Genomic DNA, 21,761 nt, shown 5'->3' on the forward strand with positions numbered 1-21,761 from the left:
TGGATTTTTGTATATTAAGTTATGATTTGTTAAGTCAGAAGTACCAGCGCTGGGTAATTTGAGTGGTTGGGGATTCAGGATGGGATGGTAACAGACTTTTGGAACCCCACTTTATAATACACGTACCTGCTAGAAGGCTGCAGAATATCGGACTCAGCTATCTCCAATGCAATTGTATTTAGGTCCTCCTATGGATGTATTCTAATTGAGCATAGTTGTGAGATGGTAGTGGGACGTGGGTCACGGTGATATGGGTGATATGGGTCACTCGCTGTTAATGTACAGTACGTTATGTCAACTTGAAGTGGAAGAGGCAGAAAACTACATACCAGCCACCCCTTACCGCACCACCTGCCAAAAGAAAAAAGGGGGAACAAATGCCCAACCAGACACAGTTACGCACCAGGCACCAGTTTACCGCCAGTCCCGTTATCCGTTCAACAGTCGGTTCCATCCTATTCAGCCAGGAGTTTACTTCACTCACTGCAACCCGATACAGTTACACACCACACGCTTCGACAACGGAACGTTATATCCGATCCCATTGATTTGCTGATGAAAGAAGAACAAACCTAACGCAGAACAACAGAAGAAGAAAGAAACCGATCCGCCCAGTCGTGTTGTTGTGAATGATTTCATTCAATTTGCACCTTTTTCTATTCTACCGCGCATTCCCGCCAAAAGCAAACGCCCCAAAGACCCCCCCGCCCCCGCCAGGCGTCATGGGACCGCCCAGCCCAGGAGGGCCGCCGGTATTCGACGATGTAGTCGTGCCCGTGGTGCCGTTGGTATTCTGCGAGCCAACCGGTGTGCCGACGAGCCCGACGCTGCCCGTGTTGGGAGTGCTCGGGGTGCCGCCGCCGCCGTTTTGGAGGGTGCCGTTCGGGTGGTGAGCGTGGTGATGGTGATGGGGGTGGTGGTGGCTTGGCGGTGTGTTTTCGACGTGGCTGTTCCCGCCAGCAGCACCGGCACCGGCACTCGTATTGGGATTGTTGTTGGTGACGGTAATGCCGGCACCGCCAATCGAGAAATCGGGGATGCCGAGACCCCAGACCTTACCGAGATGGTCGTCGGAGATGTCGCCGTTGAAGATGCGCTTGCGCAGCTCGAAGAAGACTCGGCCCGTCAGCAGGCTGTCGGAGCCGGCCTGGTGGGCGCTGCCGACGCGCTTGAGCTTGAGCGTCTCGGCGATGTGCTCGAGCCCGGACTTTTGCTCAAACTTTTGCATGATCTCGATGGCGCTGGGGTCGATGGGGGTGAGCATGCCGCTGTTGTGTAGCTTGATGGCGTGCTTCATGAGGTGCTTAACGTCATACGTCGAGGGGAAATACAGCTTCATGAGCTGGTCGAACTCGACCTCGTCGCAGGGCAGCGGGCGGCAGATGAGGAGCTTGGTCAGATAGCCAAAGTCGTAGCCGCCGTGGAAACTAATCCAGCGGACGTCGTCGAAGCAAACGAGGCCTGACGGGATCAGGAGGGACGCAAACTCATGCGGGTCGATGCCGTCGCGTTCCAGCAGCGCAAAGTCGATGCCCGCCTGCTGTAACGACTCGATCGATGTCTGGTTATACATCTCGTCCTTAAGCGAGAATTTGAAGTTGAACTGCCAGGCGTACGGCAGCGGCGCCTGGTTTCCTGTCCTCCGCAACTCTGCCGAGTCAGTCGAGCTGGGACGGGCCGGGGGTTGTTCGCCGTCTTCGTTAAAGAGGGCGATGCCGATTTGTATCACTTTCAACAAGTCCACGTTGGCCCGCAGACATTGGTAGTGGTAGTCGCTCTTTCCTCGAAACCCTCCCATTGGCCTCGCCACAACGCCGGGGAATTCGGTGTCCTGTCAAAGTCAGCCCTGGCTTTCCCTTTTCCAACCCTATCTGTTCACGAATCAACCCACCATAGCAATGTACGGATACCTGTCAACCAGGTCGCGCAGGTTCGCCATTTCCTCGTGCAGGTTGTGCTTCCACACCTCCCTTATCCGTCCCTTCTGCGCGACCCGTGTCGCGTGCTCAGCCAGGCTATGCCCTTGTTGCGATGCATGTTGTGGGTGCTGGACGGGCGGGGCGTGTTGGACGTGCTGCGATGGTTGCTGCTGTTGCAGGGCCTGCTGCTGGGATTGCTGTTGTTGCTGCAGGTTGCCGGCGTGCGTGAAGCCCATGCGGGCGGCGTGGCTCGCGAGGCCGGAGTCGGCGCCGAACCCCAGGTTGGCGGCGGCAGTGAGGCCCCCGCCCAGGCCTAATAGGTTGCTGTTCGCCGAGAAGGGGTTTACGTGGCCGACTTGGGCGTTGAGGTAGGCCGCGGTGGTGGCGCCCATGGGCGGCGCATGGGTGGCCGCGTGCTGGGGATGGGAGGGAAACTGCTGGTGGTAGGGAGAGATGGCGGTGGGCCCGTTGGGGAACCGGTTGAGCGGCGGAGGCATCGCGTGGTGGCGGCGGCGCCTGTGGTCTCGATTGCCTCTACTTTTAACCTATGGTGAAGGCCGTATCCTGAGAGCCGTGTCTGATTTAGGTCGTGAAGGGACCATTACCGTCCCTTCTCTGCGGGGTCGGTTTGATTCAGGCGGCGGGCGACGCTGTGATGAGGGCGAGACCAGGCCGTGTCGGGTTTGCTTGAGACTGAAATTGCGACTCGGGTTCGGCTGGGCTGTCGAATGTGGTCTAGAAAATGCAGGTCGATCTAAATTGACGTGTCGTGTTTGGCGTGTCGAGAATTAAATTCCAGGTGGCCAGGCCAGAGTTTTATATGCTGAGGTTCACGGGTATCAGGTTCGCGGGGACGCAGAAGCGAAGGCGGCGGCAGGTTCGTTCATGCCGCGAACGAAACACCAAAGGTCATGTTGGAATACTAAGGTGGGAGGCACAGGGCGCATTGGTGCACGGGCCGTTTTTGACTTGACTAAGCGGCTTGGCAACCCGCAGCCAGAACCTTAGCTCAACCACTCCACTGCCGGACTGGTGACTGCATTGGTGCCTGTCCTACCATTGTTGACCTCGCTCTCCTGCTGAGCAGCCCGACTCCGACGAGCGATTGCCAGCGCCACAATGCAGCCTTCAAGGTGCGATTGACATTCCGTATCTCTCTTGCGAGTACTCTGCCAGACTAACGTCCTGCCGTCCAGAATACTACGTTCTAACGGCGAGCCGAAGCCCAACATCACGGGCTTCGATATGCGCAAGTTTCTCGCCGCCACCGGCAACCACCGCTACGATCCTTGGGAGAGGAAGTGCGTTTTTCTCTATCTCCCTGTCTCACCCTTCGATCGCACTCCCGCGATACCCAGATAACATGGTCTGATATGGATACCTGACATGACGTAGTGAGGCGTGGCGCTACACAGGCCGCTTCAGCCGTTTCAACCGGTTCAAGAACGCGTTCCCGGGCCTCGGCATTGCGACAGTCGCCTTTGCCGGTTACTGCATCTACGAGCACTTCTTCCTTGACAACCGCCATGGCCATCACGGCATCGGAGCCCACTGAGTGGAAGTAACTGAGTAGCGGGGAGAGGACGGGAGAGGAGGGGTTGGCCTGGACTGGGTGATTTCAGTTGGACTGGGCACGATCCAGTTGAGACACGGCGCGGGGGGTTGTCTGTGTGTACGGATGGAGAGGCGGGACAGAAACTCGGTTCGGAGGCAGACGGAATCGCTGATACCGTGGGGAATGGGCGACAAGCAAGAAGCATACATCACCCCCGTTGCGTGAGCTGTGCGCGCGGGATGGAATAGCATTGTACATTTTAAGGCAGGTCTCCTTTTGAGAGAGGACTAGAGCCTTGTGATGGCTTCGGAGACAAGGTGACACTCAAAGCTGGTGCAAACTGGGGATCTGCGGCAGCTCGGTTTCGAGTCGATACCCGTTTACAACCCAGCCTTGGTTTGTTTGTGAAGACTTGGCTCTTACCAAGTTCTGCGCTAGCAAACAAACCAGGGCTGGACCCTCCCAGCTGACACCCCTTACAATCCAATGCCGTTGACCAAATCCAATGCGCTCTCCACGGCAACTTCGAGCTCTCCAACCCGCCTCTTCAGATGCCTATTCTCATCCCTCAGCAAGCCAACCGTATCCCACGCGACACTCGCATCCTGCCCCTTGCAGTTGGGACACCCCACGGCCTCGACTGACTCACCCGAGATGCCCTTCAATATCTTCTGGAAAGCGCTCATCTGCTGTCCCGATCTTCGTTTCGGTGTGACGTTCACCGCCGAGCCGTTCCCAGCAGTAGCTCTCACACTCGTCGTTCCAACCCCATCCAACCTCAACCCGGTCACTGATGATGCCCCATCCGACGACCCAGAGACAGCATGCGCAGACGGCAACGCCGGACTGCGACACCTCGAAAACACACTCTCGCTCTCGGCACTCTCATCCTCATCCTCAAAGTCCGTCTCCTCGTCCTCGACAAGACCCGAGCTGCTCCCTCTCCAACCACTACTCCTTTTCCCGCTCCTCCTCACCCGATCCCGATCCTCATCAACGCCCAAATCCTCCGACACCATCGACGCCCTTTCCGAAGTCACACCCGCACCCGCAACCCGCGCAGCCTGCGTCTCTTCCTTGGCCCTAGCCCTCCTCTCCGCCGCCAACTCCTCCACCAACCGAGTCACCACCCCCTCCTGCTCCTGTGCCCGCCGCGCCATCCCCTCGAGCTGCATCTTGAGATGGCTTGCGCGCGTGACCGCCTCCTCGAGCTCCTCCTGCTGCGCTGACCGCTCGGCCCTGAGCTCGCGCAGGGCGCACGCCTGCTCGCGGTGGGCGGCTTGCATGCGCGTGAGCAGGCCGACGGCGTTCATGTAGAGATTTTTGAAGGCTGATGGGGAGAAAGCGTCGCGAGGGGAGGATGGGGATGGGGAGGAAGGGGATTGGGAGAAGAGTGCGGCTTCAATGTTGAGGTTGGAGAATTCGTCATCGTTGGTGGTGGTCGTGTTGGCGTTGGTAAGGGATGGGCTGGTGGGCGTCGCGGGGTTGAAGCGGTAGGAGAGGGCCGACATGAAGCGGGAGGCTGTGGTAATGGTGCTCTTGGGGTTGGTAACGTCTGAGACGGTGCTACCGGGCCCAGGTGGGTTGCGCCGGCGGGTGGGTGTGCCGTCTGGTGTGGTGGCGTAACCGTCGGCGGAGGTGTGGGAGAAGACTAGGGCTTTGGCCGCCGCTGAGTTGCCGCTCAACCAGCTACCGAGTCCTCCGCCTCCTCCCCGCGTGCTCTCTGCCGTCATCCTCCGGCTGCTCCTCTCGTCGCCGGTGTATGGCATCTGCTCCGAGCCAGAGCGGGTATGAGTCTTCCTCGTTGGCGACGGCGTCCTGCTTCTGAAGGCCAGCGGCAGCAAATTGGGAAACGAATGCTGTCGCTGATGGTTGGCTATGCTGAAGGGCGGCAGGGATGGACAAGCGGAACCAACGTCTTCCTCGGAAAAGCCACTGTGATACTCTGACAACGGTGATAGCGGTGGGCGGGGGGTGTTCAGGCCATATTGCAGCTGTTGTTCATGGCTTGGCTGAGATGGCGGACCGGGTATTGGTGCGCGTCTCCCAAGCTGCTGGCGTGGAAAAGCATATTCATCGTCCCGGTTGGCCACCTGCGGTTGTAAAGATGGGGGTTGCTGCTCCAAGGGCAGGGAGCCCACGGCAGGACTGTTGCTTAGCATGACGAGTTAATGTTTCGGATCGTCCGAGATATCCCAGGGTCGTCAGCACAAGCTGATCCGGGGTTTGTTGCTAGCTTGCCCTCGATTCTTTTGGCTGAGTTTGCACTGTGAGACTTGATATATGTTTGATGGCGACAGCTGTACATTCCCAAGCCAAGTTCGAGTCTTCGTGTTTCTTTCGTTTCTGCGGCTGAAATTTTCTCCAATGGCAGCGCACCGCGTCAACTTATCAGCCAGCTTTTCTGTGGAAAGGTTGCCACCGGTAAGGAGCCAATTCACGTAAAGAGGTCGATATCTTGGGGGTACTCCCGCGTTGTTTGGCGGCAGGGCGTGATTTGATGAAAGATGAGGCGTGATGACAAGAGCGATCGTGTTGCGCGCAATGGCCGAGTTAACATATATAATTGTGCAGTACAAGATTAGACAATTCTGATCCCGATATGGCGAGTCAACGAGGGAAAATCATGGTGTTGCAACTTGATGCGCCGAAATGTTTATGCCCGTTGTTGAAGTATGCTAGGATTTAGGTTGAAAGAGAACAGGCAACTTGAGGGAGCGGCAAAGCGGGTTGCTTGGGTAGGTATGGACGGGCGTACGAATTAGGCTACCCCACATACTCCATGCTGCGGTAGTTACAGTAATGTACATGCTAACAAAGCCAACCCTTTGTTTACTTAGCGCAGAACCTGGTAATAAGGAAACAAGCCAAGCTACCGGGTCTTCACTTTCATTTCTTCTTTCTTCATGTAGATCTCCCTACAAAACCAGATCATGTACTCGCTAGTCTTCACAAATGCTGGAAGTTATTAATCCGATTAAGGACTCCTACGAGCTCATTATGCTTGGATAGCGCCACCTCAGCTACCACCCTCGTTTCGACGCCCACCAAACTCCCAGACACCCTCTCACCACTACCCTCAACCCCATCCATTCGTCGTCCAAACGGCGGCCGCCCCAACGGCCGGCGCCCCTCATGGCAAAACAACGCTCAAATCCAACTTGCGGCTACTCCTCCCAACATACGCCTTCTTCTCATACCCACTGACCACCCAATCCTGCAGCACCGTATCCCAATTACTCAGGTCCCTGCGCGTCAGCGTCCCGCGGAACTGCACCGTCTGGCCGGGGTCGATCCGCAGCCGGGCGAAATCGCGTAGCTGCACCTTGGGATCGTCGGGCCCGCCCAGCGAGACATAGAGCTGCGGCACCTCCTCGCCGACGACGGGGCCCGTGTTCTTGATGTCGGCGGTGATCGTGTACAGCACGTCGTACAGCTGCCGGTTGCCTCCCGGCTCGTTCTTGCCGGCCGAGCGTAGCAGCGGCTGGGGCGAGGCGTCGGTCGCGTGGGGAGGGAGGAATTCCTCGGCCGTCTGGCCGTAGTGCGGGTCGGCCGAGGCCTTCTCGGGGTCGGTGGTGTTGAGGTAGGGGTAGATGTACTGGTAGATGTAGGGGAACTCGTCCGAGGGGAATAGGTAATCGTTGAGGTCGGTCGAGAAGTTGCCGAAGGTGGGGGCCGCCAAGGTCTCGCCGGTGGTGGGTTTGTACTCGCCGGCGTTGGATTTCTCAACGCGGATATTGCTGTACTCAAACGTGGTGTAGCTGAGGCCGTGGCCAAACTCGTAGATGACCGGGGAGTCGGCCTTGTCGAAATACCGATAATCGATGAAGACCCCTTCGGTGAAGTCCTGCTGCGGGGCACCGTTTCCGTTATTTGGCTTGTAGAGCACATCGGCGCCGTAGCTTTCACGCGTCGCACCCCAGGTGAAGGGCGAGCGGGCTGCGGGGTTGACCTTGCCGTAGAGAACATCGACGATAGCGTTGCCCGATTCCTGGCCAGGGAGACCAGCCCAAAGAATGGCGGTGACGTTGGGGCTGTCATACCAGTCGGTCAAGAGGGTCGGGCCGACAGAGTGGATGACCACGATGGTGTTGGAGCACCAGCTGGACACGTTCTTGACCAAAGCATCGCCGTCCTTCCACAGCGTCAAGTTCTTCCGGTCGCCCATGTTCCCGTCCACGTTGATGTAGCCTTCGCCAGAATCGGCATTGACAAAGACGATGGCCGTCACATTGTCCTTTGACACGAGAGCCTTCGTCTGGGAAGTGGCGTAGTTGGAGAGGATGCTCTCGTACCGCGAGCCATCCTTCACGGCTTGGGCTTGGAGAGCAGCATCAGGAGTAATCAGGTAGGGGAAGTTGGCCGTGCCAGAACCCCAGCCCATGGCCAGTGTGCCGCTATCGCATCCCCGATCGTTGCACGAGTTGGGTCCGTTGGGATTCGGGCCGGCGTCTTCGCCGATGACGGCAATGAACTTGGGCTTGTTCAGGGGCAGCGAGCCGGTGTTCTTCAGCAGCACCGTTCCCTTGGCGGCAATCTCGCGGATGAGGTTGCCGTGGTCGCCACGGACATCGACATGGAAGTTGACCTGCTGGTAGCCCTCGTTCGCACTAGCATGGATTGGACCGTACGTGTCCTGAACGAAGAAGGAGAAGTTGATAGGATCCATCTTGGTGCTCTGGCCGACCTTGAAGACGGCGGCCATGATGCGCATCGCCATGTCATCGACCCGGTAAGCAGGGACGGTACCGTTGAGGACAGCGAGGGTGAGGTTGGTGCCCCAGAAACTGAGACCGGTGTTGAATTCGGTGTCGCCCGGCATGGTCATGTCAAGACCGGCCACGGCGCTGGCTGCGCCAGTGTGCTGAGCCTGCCAGTCGCTCATGACAAAGCCCTGGAAACCAAGCTCGTTCTTGAGCAGGTGGTTGAGAACAGCAGAATTCTGGCAGCCGTATGAGTTGTTGATCTGCTGGTACGAGCACATGACGGAGCCAACGCCGGCACGGACAGCGTCGGCAAAGGGCCAGAGGTAGAGCTCGTGCATGGTCTTGTCGTCGATGTTTGAGGACAAAGTCTCCTTGATGTCGAACCCGTACCCCCTGGCCTCCCCGACTTGCCTGAAGTGCTCTGGACGGCTATTAGCATATCTCCAGACAAATTCACGATGGCAAGACCCACCTTGTTCGTTCCCAATGAAATGCTTCGCGCAGGCAATGACGCCAGCATCCTGGATTCCCTTGACTGACTCGGACATACCGACACCGGTAAGAACGGGATCAGGAGAGAATCCTTCCCAGTTTCGACCAGCGGCAGGCATGCGCCCAAGGGGACCGGCAACCGGTCCAAGGAGGACATTGACACCCTTACCCTTGGCCTCCTGGCCCATGGCGTAGCCGCGCCTGTAAATCAGGCCGCGGTCAAACGTGGCTGCAGCAGTCTGGCCCGAGGGAAATGCCGAGTTGTAGTCGGTTCCTCGGATACCCAGCGGCGCGTCCTGCATGCACAGGCTACGGAGACCCAGGCGAGGGATCGCACCCACTTGGCCGACGCACTGCTCTCCTCCCCAACTGCGTGCTCCTGTCAGCACGCCCCGTACACACCTGGTGGCAGCCGCTGGCGCACTCACCCTACACCAGTGGTCAGGTTGACCTTCTCCAACAGAGTCATCTGGGAGACAAAGTCCCTGGCCTTGGCATATGCCTCCTGCCACCCCTCGGCGTCCGGGTTCATCCATGGCGATGGGTAGAAGGGCTCGGATGTCGCGAGGGCCCTCTTTCCGAGCTGTTGTTGGTGGTCGTCAGCAAGTGAAGCTCGCGCTGTTGACACAAGCAGCCACTGCGCTGCAGATTTTAATTTCATGCTGACTGCGGAGTGCAACGCTCGACAGAGCCGCCAATCTGGGTAAAAACGATGGTGCTGCGGGTAGAGATTCCTGTAAAGCGAGATGCGAGCGACATCCAGGGTGTTGGGATCAAATAAGGAAACGATAAACAGCGTACAACCCCTCCCTGGATTCACTGCCGCCGAGGGAGGGAGAAAGATGGAAACGAAAAGGGATATCAGTTAGATGCAGGATTAGCGTACCTTGCTTGACGGGTTGAGGGCGCCTGCAGCAGCAAGGGTGCCGCTGGCCAGGCAAGCAAGAGCAGCGGCTGGCTTCATGTTGGACCGCGCGGCGAGACCTGGTTGTGTTCACCTTGCACAATGTCTGCAACGACCCGTAGCTGGTGAGATGCAGAGATCGCCGGATGGGCGGGTTATGCGGGTGAGACATCCATTATATCCGCCACCCCAGAGGCGCCGAGATTTTTTCAGTTCATGTTTACCAGAGGAGCCCACGACGATCGGCCCCGAATGACATCCTTGGATGGCAGCTACGGAAGCAGCCGTCGGCGTTGATCCCCACGCGCCTCCTCCCCGGTCCCCTCTCGAGAATCATGGTCGCGAAGTTGGAAGCTCAACTGCGGTGGGTCGTGATGCATGCGGGTCTCGTCCCAGGCAGCAACGAGCTCCCGAACACGCGATGCTCTGTGCTGCTCTGCAGTGACTGATGTAAGCCGCGTTGCATCGCGTCCTTGAGTTCGGGTGCCCGTGGACCTGTGATGAGAAAAGGGCCGATCGGGTCGGCGAGAAGCAAAGGCTGAAGTCATTCTGCAGCCGGGCAGGTCCCTGGCGCGCTTGGCACTGGGGTAATGGAGGGACATTGGGAACGATCATCGCCTGGTCACGAGGGTTTTTTTTAAAAGCAGCTCCCCCACATCAACACTCAAAAGCACTAAAACTGGTGCCCCTTTCGGCTTAGGGTCCACCTGCACAAGCCGTCAGAGTTTGAAGCCAAAACCACCAATCCCTTTGCACCAAGGGACTCGAAAACACATGCAAACTACTTAGGGCAATTCGCTTTCAAGCGCGGTTCTGGCTCAACCGTTTTGAAGTTATGTGGGTTTTTGTTCCACACCGACCGGGCCCCACCACCATGCCGGACCCCACCTCCGTGTCGGGGCCCACTAATTGCAGGTCCACTGTTTCGCCAACCCTGTGGCTGAAGCTCAATGGGGCGACTTGGGAGGCTCGGAAGCCATTGAACAGGTGGGCAAAATAACATCGACTCAAAAAGGTGATGCATCGCAATGCCCGGGCGCGCAGTCAAGTGAATTGAGCGTGTGGTGCACTTTGACATGTTCACTCCCAAAATGGTGGTGTGGCTGGTGGTCCCTATGGTGCTTTTACATGCAGGGTGGTGCTTTGAAATTTGGCCTGGAGGAGTCGACGTGGATTTCATGACTCAAATTGCATTTTGACTGCAGACACACTGATGAAAGGTGTCTTCCAGAATCTTGGAATAAACGATTGGTAAGGTCTCGCCTCGTTCGTCCACGTGCGCAACCCACAACTGACGGATAGCGCCTGCCGCTTGTCGCCATGGCTGCGAAGGGAGCGCCGGCGGGGAACCATCAATGACGCGGTACCAGGTATGAATGCAGACGTTGATAAGGTTGTATTGCAGTTCAACCTGCCAAATCGAGATAGTTATGCGTCGACTGTTGCCCCTTGGGCATCTTTGCGCCTCATCCAGTGACAGTTGATCTCGGTGCGGTAGAATGGTCAATAGAGAAAGACGATTCTTATGGGATCTTCCAGATACGCCAGGTGGGAAGAGGAACAACATTGAGGAGATTGCCATGTGGGAATAACGTTGAGTTCCGTCTGTTAAGAGAGCTTCGTTCGCCAAACAAGGACGTTGGATCCCAACCACAAATGCCTCGAAAACACGTCGTTGGGGCCTCATCATCAAAAACCGGAAAGCCTTCTCGCTTTCCGGCCAGAAAGCTCACTCGTTGATGGTTTCAATCCAGGGCCTTCATGTCAGGAAGGTCACAATTGCCTACCCCACACTCTTTAATGAGCTTCAACTTGCAGCTTTCCCCACACCCCGCAAGTTCTCCACCATCTTCCACAGTGCTTGGCCCTGTCTCACCCCAAGAAAAACTGCCGTGACGCCGTCCCAAAGCCAAGTTTCGCCGCTGATGTAACTTTGAATTGTGCATGGCATCGGGCCTTTTCCAAGATGCACTCCACCGTCAACCATTTTAGAGTCGCCGAGGAGATGAAGATAGCATCAAATTCACGCAGCTTCGAGCTTGTCCCAGTCCCCGTTCATGGTTCACAGCTGGCTCCTGTCTTTCGGACTTAAGCTTCCACGACGACTGGAGCAGAGGAGACAAAAACCGGCCCTGCGATCCGAGTCCGTGGAGAAATGACGGAGTCCTGCGTATACAGGCTAAGTAAGGTATTTCGGGGTCGTTCCTGCTTGCTGGCAACCTGCTGGGTACGGCCGTGATTACAAATCATGCTGGAGAGTGTGGAATGCCATCTTCTCAACTCTACCGCCTTACGAAGCCCGGGATAATGACCATAGTATTGTACGTATCGAGGAGAGTCCCATCTGAGTCTCAGTCTTCTAGTCCTACAATTCTGATCGGTATCTGAAGAAAGCTCTCAAAAATGGCACCATGTGTAGGAATCAAACGTCCTACCCCTCCTTATCGACCGCTCCCTCCCAGCCCTTCTTCATAGCCTCCCTAACCGCAGGTAAGCACCGAGGTGTAGAAGACAGGCTGGAGAACGTTGCTCCCGCCGTCCGGCAGTGCCTCGGCCAAAGGGCCCATGTCAATCATGCCCTCGGTGGGGTTCCTCCACTCTTTGATGTCGTCCAGCAAGCAGACGGTATCTAAACGGCGACGGCTACCTTTGAAGACGGACTCCCGGTGGTTACCCCCGCGACCGTGCCCCAGTTGGTGCCGTCCTTGCGCCGCACCAGCTTCTCGTACCGGCACACCATCCACAAGCTCTTCTTGGCAGAGGCGGCCTCCATCAGGACAAAGAAGTTGGTCGACCCCACCTCCTGCGGCTGTTTGGACAACCGATGCGCGACGAACACCTCGCCAAGAGGCATCAGATAGCCAGACAGGTAGACGGGCTGGTGGTCGGGGTGCATGGTCGCCGCGCTCTGGATCCGCTTCTCGCCGAGGGCACACTCCATGTTGAGCTTGTCGGCCTGCTCCTCGTCGGCCTTGGGCTGCTGCGGCCGCTCCTTGGGGTCCGCGCCGATGATGGTGCTCAGCTGCCCGCCCACCTTGAGGTAGTACTGCACGTGGCCGCCCATCTCCGTGCTCAGGCACAGAGCGAGCTCAAAGGACAACCGGCCCTCGACGTAGCCCCTCAATCGCAGCAGAGCAGCATCAGAACTGCAATCCATGGTTTTGAGGAAGGATAGAAACTCCTGCGCCCCCTTGACGCCCGCGTCGTCGTCATTGTTGGCAAGAGGTGCAGCATCCCGATTGCCCAAAGCCGAGGGGCCGCTCGACTCTTTAGCGATCGGCGGCGCATTAGCCCGCGGACACATCAGCAAGGAACCGGTGCGGTCGGCCGCAGGGGAGGGCAGAGGGTCCGAATGGACGATGTGCTCCTCCGCACCAGCACCCGCCGTGTTGGGACGAGATCCCTTTGCGCGGTTCTTGTCGGCAGCCGCGATGCCGCCGTTGTTCTGTGGCAGAGAACGCCTCTTGTGGGCGGGCGCAGAGGACATGCCGGGGGACGTCAACACCGTCGTCCATCGGATCGCCGTCATCGAGACCATCTTTTGGCTGAAATCTGGGAGCGGCTGCCAGGCATCCCTCCGCCGAGCGTAAATCTGCTGGGCTTCTTAATGCGGTCGATCACGCCCTGGGGAGGAATCGCCTCGTTATTCTCAATGGCGTTGGCAGCAAGGGTTGTCCCAGGGAGCCAGGTGAGCTCTGCTAGCGGCAACTGGGCCGCCATTAGCCATCTATAATGGCTGAAGCAGGTATTCAGGGAAGAAATGACACCACCTACTTTGATGCTCCTTGAACTCCTCGAGCGCACGAGCAATGTTGTCCAGCTGCTCCTCCATCCGGACGCCGATGCTGCTCTCCATCTTCGACTCGCCCGGTGAGGTTGTTCAGAGCCAAGTTGATTCCGCCGACATGCGGCCTATCTGTATAGATCGCCGTGGGATCAGATTGCGCTTGGGACTCTTCATCGGGGTCGGCGGGGATTATGGGGACGTCACCTTCCGATGCGGTGGCAGGCTGGGCGTTGAATCGGTCGTATGCGGGCAACGAGGGAACTGGGCCGGTCGAAAAAGATGGGAAGCCCGCGAGTCGGTATTTCAGCGGGGCCAGTCTGGGACGGCGGGTGGTGAACAGAAGGACTCCCTAATTCCTCTGCCAGGATGGAATGATCGCGTCGATGTTGCAGACCAATAATGGGCAGACGGCAGTCCGTGGGAAATTCTGCCGAATTGGGAAAGCTGGATCGGCGATTGAAAGGCTGAACGGCGTCCGTTGACTCTCGTGTCACGAAAAGTAGTTTGGGCACGTGAGTGGGCGGCGGATAGCCCAATGACAGGTTGAGGCGAGTAGAGGGTTGGCTGGGCGATTGCCGAACCGGAGGAAGTCCGTTTCTTGTTCGTCCAAATTGGGAACTTTGGATCGGTGCTAGGTGAAGGTAGGGAAGCCCGTTGAATGACCTCTCAGAGAATTGGAAGCGAGTTTGCACCATCGGCTGATGATGGCCGTGGTGGGAACGAGGCCTTGGAGCGGGGCGATAAACTGTGTCGATTGCTGACTTTGAGAATGCGAGGTATTCACACGGCTGTTGTTGACCGTGTGTAAACCATTATCGTACTGCGCCTCTTCTCCCATGACTGTATCTTCGTCGGAACCGAAACCTTTCAGTTCCCAAGCAGGACCAGGAAGGCCATTGTATTCTAGTAGGCTGTCAGCAACTCCAAGTCGAAACACAATTGTCAAACAGAATCGTAGAGCCCAACACATGTGCGGACGGCTACCTGCATACCTTCGCGGCCAGGCTGGTCGGACATGTTCGCTGTGGTAAGAGCCCAGGTGATCGAGGATGAGCTAGTCCACGATCTCGATTCGTAACCAACATCCTCGGTGAGGTGAAGACAACACAAGCAACCGCAAGAAAAGTTGAGCCAGCAGAGGCAAATGGAATTCACGAAGACCCGCCAGAGGAAAAGCGGAGGTGCCAGAGAACCTTCCGAACCTAGAAATTTCGGCGGGTGCTGTGCAGAAGGGCTTGAGGCCGGTCTGGAACGGAGACGGGTCGACAGCGGCACCGGACCCAGAGGCTCCGAATGATCGGGCAGCTGACACTGGGATGACAGGGACGACGGGGTGAAGGGGTGAGACGGGTGAACGGAATGGGAACTGGAAGTTGAACACACAAGGCCTCCTTAAGGCGACGGTACGAAAGTCGTCGTAAGTGTGAAATGAACGATGAATACGAGGGGGGTTAAAGAGGTTAAGCCATAGAGGGCAAGGGAATGGCATATCTGATCCAGACATCCTACCTTTCACAGCTAGTCAGTCAGCTAGATTCTGAAGAAATAGTTGGCATTAACAGTGATCAACTTAGCTTGCTTAACAGCAATCATGATATAGTCGCGATAATTCAAGAGGCGATTATAACAAGCAGATGCACGGAAAGCACATGTAATGCCGTTCAGTTTTGTTCATCACAACCAGCAGTCTAATTAGTGCGACGGTTCAGTATAACCGCAAAGCCCAGTACATGATAAAACACCAATCGAAGGACGCCTAACCTCTTTCTTCTGTCAAGCAGATCTCCCTAGCCAATGCCCCCATGATTGTTGGGCAAGGAATAGCCCCAAACTCCAAGCGGACTGCTCATGGGGCCTGGCTACGAGCTGGACTCTTGAGTGCTTCAAGAATCCTGTCAGGGCCCAGATGAAGCCCGCAATATCTAGCTCAGCAGCACAATGATAACGCTGTCGCCTCGCAGGAACCTACCAGATGATGTCAGCATGGGACCGAAAAAATTACGACAAGGAGCAGCTAACATCTTGCTAATGAACCTGTCCTTGTTCACGGGACGGCCCTTCTTCCCGTTGTGCACGGGTGTCTCAGTCCACATCTCTTTCTGGTGGGCAAAGAGTCAGCATCTTCGCTGGCCAACAACCTAGCCCTAGGACACCCAAAGCGAGGTTTTTGCCAAGCATGTCAGGTCCTGGTACTCACAACGTTCTCCAGGATCCTATGGAAAGAGTCAGCAAAACAGTCCTGAAGACCTTTGAGCAACAGGGGACACTCACATGTTGCAGTGGCGATCAAAAGCCTTGACTCTCGCAAGCCTGTACATCAGAAAAAGAATCAGTACCGCCCCCGAAGAGCTTCCCACTCAAAACATTTCCAGGCCACCCAGGCAATAGAAAACTCACAGCTTGCGATTCGACCGAATGCTAATCAACACCTGTGAGTGACTCCGCACAGCCGTCTGCAGTAGCGACAGAGGCCCGTTGCTCATCTCCCATTGTTCCTGCACACAGGAAAATCAACACCAAGCACCCCCTCCAAGCATCAAAGTTGCATTCAAAGGTGGCAAGGGACATACCAGCTGAGCAATCTCATACTCCCTGTTCACAAGGTGATATGATTAGCGCTTCATCCAAATTGAAAAATGGGATTCACGGAGACTGAAGACTCACGTGCACTCGTTACGTGGCTTCTGCAGAAGCGCCCTGAAGGTAAAGGTCAGCTAAACTGAAAATCGGTCGGATGTGTCCACAGGAGATGAGGTGTACTCACTGAATGTTAACGTCTGACATGCTGAGAATCTTAGAATCAAGAGTAAACGGGATGGGTGAGATTGATGTGAAGAATGGAGTTGGCAATGTGATTGACGGTTCGTCGCGTGGTCGTGACTTTTTCTGAGTGTTTGATGTCAGGAACCGTGGAGCAGGCGGCAGCATTGGCCCCACAACTCTGAACTGGTCACGTGCTGCGCTGTGTCCAGACCTTGAGAACCACCCCAACTGAAAACCACCGCCTTCTTGATTTGGATATTTTGCCTCCCCGAACAAGGTATGCTACGACCAAGGGTAAGCGGTGAAGGGCACGCGCAACTTAGGTATGACAGTGATGGCATTTCCATTATAAGATTCACATAACTGTCGCTGACTCAATGAAGAGGGCTAGCTATAATACGGATACATCAAACGTCCTATCCTCCTTCCCACAATTGTGTCTGTTTCCTCCAACCCATTTTCCTCCATCTTCTCTCCATCATCAAACACGCAATTGCCTACGATGCATTCCTCAATTAATAGACATACGGAACAATCCGCCACCTGACAATCCTCTTGTACTTCTCCCAATCCTCGCCATACTTCCTCGAGCACTTCTCGTCGTCCCTCCTGTCGCGATGGATGAGCAGGACGGCAAAGTAAACCAAGTAAAAGTAGGTAAAGATGACGCCCCAACCCCTCGCCTCGCCCGGCACAACCTCCCTGCCGTCTAGCATCTTGATGGCGTCCGGGGCCAGCGTGCCGGCGGACAGGATCGTGTAACCTGCCAGCCCCGTGGGCAGGCAATATGGCCAGGCCTGCAGCCAGTCGCCGAGGTAGTTGATGTGGCGCGCGACGCCCCACCATCCCGAGATGAGCAGGCGCGTGCCAGCCTTGGTCTCGAGGTACTTGAGGTGGAGCACGCTGGGGTCGTTGGGGTTGGTGCGGAAGGCGTTCTTCTGGCTGTTGGACAGGCGGAAGATGGCGAAGCCCGCGGCGAGCAGGGCGCCGACGACGGTGAGGCCGAGCGGCCCGAGCGACTGCGGGTGCACCGACAGGTAGCGCGTCTGCTGGCTGTAGATGAAGGGCACCCAGACAAGGTCGCCAAACGAGAGCATCAGGCCGAAGCCGTCGGTGGTGATGTCGATGGTGGTTAGGATGGCGGGCTCCATGAACTGGCCGTCGAAAACGTAGAGCGCCTGGACAACCGTGATGAAGATGATGCTGTCGGTGACGAAGCCAAAGGTGCGGTACTGCTTGGCCACGAAGGCGCAATTGAGCAGGATCCAGCCCGTCAGGCCCGGGCGAATTTCCATCCACTCCTTGATGTCGATCTCGCCAATAAAAGGTAGGGTGACGCGCGGGTTGAGCTCGCGGCCGATGAACCAGTCGTACAGCATATTGCCCGAGACGCCGCCGGCGGCGAGCTCGCGGAACTGCGGGTTGCCCGGCTTAACGCTGAAGCTGCCAATGTAGACGTAGGTCGCGAGGGCGTAGGCGATGATGATGTTGGCAGACAGAATCTGCAGGTAGTTGTCGGTGATGAAGGTCCAAAGAGGGAAGTCGGCGCCCTGGGCAATGGTACCGGCGGCGCAAATGGCCAAGGTAGACATGGTCGAGGAGAAGGCTGTCCGGGTTAGCGCCAACTCCCTTGACGCGCTGAGGTGTCTCGCTAACCATTAAACTTGTATTTCAATCGTCCACCGTTCGCCAACTTGGTTCCTTCAACTTCAGTTCCCGGCAGGATCCTGTAGAGGATCGCGCTGAGCAAGTAGTACGCCAATGTGTAGCCGGTCGCTTTCCAGCTGACGAAACCCTGAATCCCATTCTCGGGCCATCCCACCTCATGCTTGAGAACACCGAGATCGAGCGACTTCGGGTGGAGGACTGATGGGGCGGGGCAGCCTGAAATGTCGTTGCAGGCGAAGGTGAAGGCGTAGATGAGCAACGGGAGACCGAAGCTGATGGCTGCAGCACCGGGTCTGACGAACGTTAGCTAGGAAATCTATAGAAGACAAAGGCAGGAGTTAGACACTCACGGGCCAAAAAACTCGTATCCATGTGTCCTGGACACAGCTTGCGGCTTGGGTTTGGACGCCATGGTTACTGCAACCAGGAGCAAGAGCTTGCAGGACCTTCGTTTGGCAGTGCGCGCCTTCTTATCCCTAGCCCTCGATGGGACCGCTGATCGACGGACTGCAAAGTCAGCAAGGGCGAACTGTTCCCCACACTGCAGCTCACTCCGGAGAGCGCGCGTTCCAATCGGCTGATTTGCTCGACGCCGACAAGTGGTTTGTTTGGCTTGGGTTTGGCCGGATTGCCACGATCCCGGATGACCTGATGTCAACTGGCAGGATGCTAGAAGCATTTATGGGTCCGCCATGCGCGTCTTGGCAACCCGGCATGTGCGCTCCACTGGCAGTCTCATCGATCTAAAAACATGTAGTTAAATAACTACTTAGTACGTTACTAAGTTCGTGACCTGGCCATTCTCACGAAAGTTTCACTGTCCTTACGTATTCTCAATGTCCAGCTCATTACGCCAGATAGTCGTTGACGGCCCCACGATGCCAATTGGACGATGATGTTTTGTTGACCTGGATTGTTCGAAGTCAAAAAATGCACGGCATCTTTGGCGCAAACGGCAACGGTCCGCTGGCATGCGGGTCCGCCAATCACAGTCCAGTAACCCACATCTTGCGCTGCTGGCCAAGGACCGCGCAGGACATTCGAACCGCTGACTGAAGCCACATCATCCGAGATCTTTGAAATTCAAGATACTACGACTTCGACACTCGCGCATCGAAGTTGCACAGCAAGCTGTATATTCCCGTCAGTAACCCATTCGATAGTACTCGCTCTCCGTTGCATGAGAGCCACCACGCCGCTCGACGCATCGCTTGGCGCGACGCCGCGCGTTTCGGCCATCCCTTGTTCCAAGCCATCCACATCCACCCTCAATTTGTCGACGCTGTCCAGCGCCAGACCAGTATGCATCTGCAAAGTCCGTCGCGGGTTGTGCTCCTCGCCATCCTTTCGCTCGCGAGCATAGCTGTCGCCGATGACGCCACCAAGACAACAATCAGCTCTACGCCTGCCATCACACCCTGCGTCGCAACATCCACCAACGGCGCATTCTTCGATTTGCGCCCAGACGCCGCCGTCGTTGTGCAAAAGGACGAAAAGCCGCCGAAAGGCGTGCCAACAGAAGACTATGTTGCTAAGGGCTGGGACTACGGCTCGAACTTTACGCTCAACATCTGCAATCCCGTCGTCAAGAGGGTGGATGATGTCGTCGGGGTGGACAAGGCGCTGTGGAAGAACATCAGCGCATACTACGAGACTAAGGGGAAGGTCCATTCTCTAGGGTATTGCCACCACTCATACTATGCCCTCGCGAGCAGGTTGGAATGCTGACATACGCCGCAGGCTGCAATCAGGGACGCTTGTCCCGCGGGGGCGCAAGCTTGTTCTGCAATACACGGGCGGGTCACCATGCGGCGCCTCCGACAAGAGCAGGGACAAGCGCGCCGGCGTCCACGAAGGGGCGAGGTACAAGTACAACGATTTCGACGACGATGGGGAGGACGAAGGTGACTACTACGCGCCTAGACGCACGTCCAAGGACGACGAGGACGACAAGGGCGGAAAGAAGGACAAGGACAGGCAAAAGGACGAGCCGGTCCGCCGCAAGTCGGCCACCATCTCGTTCCTCTGCGACCACGACCCGGACACGCCGACGGCTTTCTCCTTTGTCGGCACCGACCCGGACGAGTGCGCCTACTTCTTCGAGGTCCGCTCGCAGCACGCCTGCGCCGGCGCTGAGCCGCACAAGCCTGGCAGCGTCGGGCCGGGGAGCGTCTTTGCCATCATCTTCTTCATTACTGTCCTGGTCTACGTCGTGGGCGGTGTGTTTTACCAGCGGACTGTTGCGCACGCTCGTGGGTGGAGACAGCTGCCGAACTATAGCCTGTGGTCGGGCATTTGGAGTTTTGTCAAGGTGAGTTTCCAATACCTTACCCACGGAGCCCTTTTGATTGCCTTTTTTTTTTTGCTGACCTTGTTCTCCCTGTCTAGGACTTGTTTGTCATCTTGACGTCTTCTTGTGCCAGGATCATTCCCAGACGGAGAGGATATCACACGCTGTCGGGGTCCCCAAACGGGAGGCGCGAGAGCAGGGACGACGAGAACAGGCTGATTGACCAGCTTGATGAGGAATGGGATGACTGATGTCTTGACAGCCTGGTGAGCTGTATTTTCTGGGTTGCAGCTATTCATGAACATTTGGATTAGCCTTGCGTAGTGGTTGCTTCGCTAGTCAATCCGACAAAGACCACCAAAACCGCCGCATAAGCCGCCGTGCTTGAGAGACATGTGCGTGATTGTCCAAGAAGAAAGCCGCAAGCGCCCCGAAGACAGCGACGAACACAGTGGTCGATATCAAGGCGACGTACAGCTCACCCCGTAGCATCATTAGCCACATGGGGCCGATGAGAAAGCCGGCCCCGATGGCCGAGACCATGAGCCGACTGAAGAGGCGTTTGTATCGGTTGTCAGTTCGGGATGGAATAATGGGGCCATGTGGGCGTCCCACTGCCGCACATCTCTGACCGGCATGCTGCCGAAACGGCGACTCCTCGCATCTCCGAATGCCATATCGAGAATCAACTGATCTAGCGCCCATTCGCCGGTCATGCGGAATGGGTCACTGCTCGACGTCTGGCTGCACTTATCCATGTAGTCGTAGTCTTGCAAGCCCTGGACTATCCATATTTGTTAAGTCTAGCCCCTTCTTATGTGTCTGATGAGCTAGAAGAAAATAAGGCGCCGTACCGTATCTGCGCAGATCAGTCTCCAACAATCATCGGGCTCCATCCCATCATCATCATCATTGTCATTCCCCATCTTCTTGCGCTGTCGTTTCCAGCTGGTGCGCAGCTCCTTGCCGGCACTCAGTTCCCACCGTGCGATGTGGCGAGCCATTCTTATCCGCAGCTGTACCAAGTACATGCGTTGTATCTCAGCGAGGTTGACTTCGAAGCTCTCTTCTCCTTGGTTCGAGGATTTGAACGGCCATGGCTTCACTTTCGTAACGAGATACTGCCCGTAATTCTTCCAAATCCAATTCTCGGGGCTTTCAATGTCAAGTTCCGAGTTATTGTGGTCCCACACCCTCCCTGTGAACGAACGCGCGGTTTCGTCTGCTTCTACGGAATACGGATGAGGGAGATTGTTGTTGTCATGTGGTGGTGGAGGAGAGCTCCTGCCAGTGCGGGTGGATGGGCGGCTGGATGGCCCAGTGTCCTGCTCCGATGATGCCGGGACGACGCCGACTTCTTCATCTGGTAATCGACTGGACATGTTGTAGGACTTCGTTGATAGTGATGGGAGCCGGTAGAATTCCGGTGTTGAGTCCGATCACCGTCTGAGGTCTCGTTGACTGAGTGACCGTGGTCGCATCCGGCTCGGAGGCGTCAGCTTCGAAGTACGATGCGGGACACCATGATTAAAGGCACTTTGATTTCAGTGATGTCACATCCATGCGGATGCGGCTGAGTCTGTTCCAACTTAGCGGCCAGGTGGTAGTATAAGCCAGACGCCGCTTGATACGTATGTATTTCACTGACGAGAGCTGCATACACTATTGGGCAGGCCA

The 21,761-nt window shown here is 56.6% G+C and overlaps 9 protein-coding genes across 9 annotated transcripts; 2 read left to right on the forward strand and 7 right to left on the reverse strand.

Moving 5' to 3' along the window:
* Positions 1 to 233: 233 nt before the first annotated feature.
* Positions 234 to 2,820, reverse strand: N657DRAFT_619681 (CAF1-domain-containing protein). Its single transcript, XM_062790572.1, has 2 exons — positions 1,892 to 2,820; positions 234 to 1,831 (listed from the first exon to the last, which is right to left on the reverse strand). Exons 1-2 carry the CDS (start codon positions 2,414 to 2,416, stop codon positions 662 to 664), a joined length of 1,695 nt encoding a protein of 564 aa, XP_062646868.1. The 5' UTR covers positions 2,417 to 2,820; the 3' UTR covers positions 234 to 661.
* A 218-nt stretch (positions 2,821 to 3,038) lies between these two features.
* On the forward strand, positions 3,039 to 3,474 carry N657DRAFT_681243 (uncharacterized protein; the record flags this gene model as incomplete). The annotated part of the gene is made up of 3 exons (XM_062796365.1): positions 3,039 to 3,052; positions 3,116 to 3,220; positions 3,315 to 3,474. 3 exons carry the CDS (start codon positions 3,039 to 3,041, stop codon positions 3,472 to 3,474), a joined length of 279 nt encoding a protein of 92 aa, XP_062646869.1.
* Positions 3,475 to 4,156: 682 nt separating this feature from the next.
* On the reverse strand, positions 4,157 to 5,863 carry N657DRAFT_672142 (uncharacterized protein; the record flags this gene model as incomplete). Its single annotated transcript, XM_062795623.1, has 2 exons — positions 4,343 to 5,863; positions 4,157 to 4,173 (listed from the first exon to the last, which is right to left on the reverse strand). The coding sequence occupies exons 1-2, from the start codon at positions 5,634 to 5,636 to the stop codon at positions 4,157 to 4,159; spliced, it is 1,311 nt and encodes a 436-aa protein (XP_062646870.1). The 5' UTR covers positions 5,637 to 5,863.
* Positions 5,864 to 6,283: 420 nt separating this feature from the next.
* Positions 6,284 to 10,108, reverse strand: N657DRAFT_645824 (glycoside hydrolase family 3 protein). Its single transcript, XM_062793014.1, has 4 exons — positions 9,559 to 10,108; positions 9,101 to 9,255; positions 8,653 to 9,041; positions 6,284 to 8,601 (listed from the first exon to the last, which is right to left on the reverse strand). The coding sequence occupies exons 1-4, from the start codon at positions 9,634 to 9,636 to the stop codon at positions 6,608 to 6,610; spliced, it is 2,616 nt and encodes an 871-aa protein (XP_062646871.1). The 5' UTR covers positions 9,637 to 10,108; the 3' UTR covers positions 6,284 to 6,607.
* A 1,948-nt stretch (positions 10,109 to 12,056) lies between these two features.
* N657DRAFT_634307 (uncharacterized protein) lies at positions 12,057 to 13,432 on the reverse strand (the record flags this gene model as incomplete). Its single annotated transcript, XM_062791269.1, has 3 exons — positions 12,057 to 12,205; positions 12,238 to 13,128; positions 13,351 to 13,432. 3 exons carry the CDS (start codon positions 13,430 to 13,432, stop codon positions 12,057 to 12,059), a joined length of 1,122 nt encoding a protein of 373 aa, XP_062646872.1.
* A 761-nt stretch (positions 13,433 to 14,193) lies between these two features.
* N657DRAFT_447557 (uncharacterized protein) lies at positions 14,194 to 15,153 on the reverse strand. Its single transcript, XM_062787420.1, has 2 exons — positions 14,356 to 15,153; positions 14,194 to 14,266 (listed from the first exon to the last, which is right to left on the reverse strand). Exon 1 carries the CDS (start codon positions 14,865 to 14,867, stop codon positions 14,418 to 14,420), a length of 450 nt encoding a protein of 149 aa, XP_062646873.1. The 5' UTR covers positions 14,868 to 15,153; the 3' UTR covers positions 14,194 to 14,266; positions 14,356 to 14,417.
* A 132-nt stretch (positions 15,154 to 15,285) lies between these two features.
* On the reverse strand, positions 15,286 to 16,147 carry N657DRAFT_681247 (Sm-like ribonucleoprotein; the record flags this gene model as incomplete). The annotated part of the gene is made up of 8 exons (XM_062796366.1): positions 15,286 to 15,328; positions 15,383 to 15,462; positions 15,561 to 15,576; positions 15,635 to 15,673; positions 15,761 to 15,858; positions 15,934 to 15,955; positions 16,028 to 16,060; positions 16,128 to 16,147. 8 exons carry the CDS (start codon positions 16,145 to 16,147, stop codon positions 15,286 to 15,288), a joined length of 351 nt encoding a protein of 116 aa, XP_062646874.1.
* A 313-nt stretch (positions 16,148 to 16,460) lies between these two features.
* On the reverse strand, positions 16,461 to 18,537 carry N657DRAFT_645828 (delta(14)-sterol reductase like protein). The gene is made up of 3 exons (XM_062793015.1): positions 18,145 to 18,537; positions 17,783 to 18,087; positions 16,461 to 17,732 (listed from the first exon to the last, which is right to left on the reverse strand). Exons 1-3 carry the CDS (start codon positions 18,204 to 18,206, stop codon positions 16,642 to 16,644), a joined length of 1,458 nt encoding a protein of 485 aa, XP_062646875.1. The 5' UTR covers positions 18,207 to 18,537; the 3' UTR covers positions 16,461 to 16,641.
* A 309-nt stretch (positions 18,538 to 18,846) lies between these two features.
* On the forward strand, positions 18,847 to 20,822 carry N657DRAFT_645829 (mannose 6-phosphate receptor domain-containing protein). The gene is made up of 3 exons (XM_062793016.1): positions 18,847 to 19,473; positions 19,535 to 20,105; positions 20,183 to 20,822. The coding sequence occupies exons 1-3, from the start codon at positions 19,097 to 19,099 to the stop codon at positions 20,333 to 20,335; spliced, it is 1,101 nt and encodes a 366-aa protein (XP_062646876.1). The 5' UTR covers positions 18,847 to 19,096; the 3' UTR covers positions 20,336 to 20,822.
* Positions 20,823 to 21,761: the final 939 nt, after the last annotated feature.

This window comes from Parathielavia appendiculata (genome assembly GCF_033297405.1).
Source record: "Parathielavia appendiculata strain CBS 731.68 unplaced genomic scaffold N657scaffold_7, whole genome shotgun sequence".
Lineage (NCBI taxonomy): Eukaryota > Fungi > Ascomycota > Sordariomycetes > Sordariales > Chaetomiaceae > Parathielavia > Parathielavia appendiculata.

Bases quoted from the DNA above. Each gene is read 5' to 3' on its own strand.
- N657DRAFT_619681 (XM_062790572.1), bottom strand. From the start codon at position 2,416: ATGCCTCCGCCGCTCAACCGGTTCCCCAACGGGCCCACCGCCATCTCT. The intron at 1,832-1,891 runs GTGGGTTGATTC...TGACTTTGACAG, and splicing joins GGTATCCGTACATTGCTATG to GACACCGAATTCCCCGGCGT.
- N657DRAFT_645824 (XM_062793014.1), bottom strand. From the start codon at position 9,636: ATGAAGCCAGCCGCTGCTCTTGCTTGCCTGGCCAGCGGCACCCTTGCT. The intron at 9,256-9,558 runs GTACGCTAATCC...CACCAACAACAG, and splicing joins CCCTCAACCCGTCAAGCAAG to CTCGGAAAGAGGGCCCTCGC. The intron at 9,042-9,100 runs GTGAGTGCGCCA...AGGAGCACGCAG, and splicing joins AACCTGACCACTGGTGTAGG to TTGGGGAGGAGAGCAGTGCG.
- N657DRAFT_447557 (XM_062787420.1), bottom strand. From the start codon at position 14,867: ATGTCTGGATCAGATATGCCATTCCCTTGCCCTCTATGGCTTAACCTC.
- N657DRAFT_645828 (XM_062793015.1), bottom strand. From the start codon at position 18,206: ATGGCGTCCAAACCCAAGCCGCAAGCTGTGTCCAGGACACATGGATAC. The intron at 18,088-18,144 runs GTGAGTGTCTAA...AACGTTCGTCAG, and splicing joins GGATACGAGTTTTTTGGCCC to ACCCGGTGCTGCAGCCATCA. The intron at 17,733-17,782 runs GTTAGCGAGACA...TAACCCGGACAG, and splicing joins ATTGAAATACAAGTTTAATG to CCTTCTCCTCGACCATGTCT.
- N657DRAFT_645829 (XM_062793016.1), top strand. From the start codon at position 19,097: ATGCATCTGCAAAGTCCGTCGCGGGTTGTGCTCCTCGCCATCCTTTCG. The intron at 19,474-19,534 runs GTATTGCCACCA...CATACGCCGCAG, and splicing joins GGGAAGGTCCATTCTCTAGG to GCTGCAATCAGGGACGCTTG. The intron at 20,106-20,182 runs GTGAGTTTCCAA...CTCCCTGTCTAG, and splicing joins GCATTTGGAGTTTTGTCAAG to GACTTGTTTGTCATCTTGAC.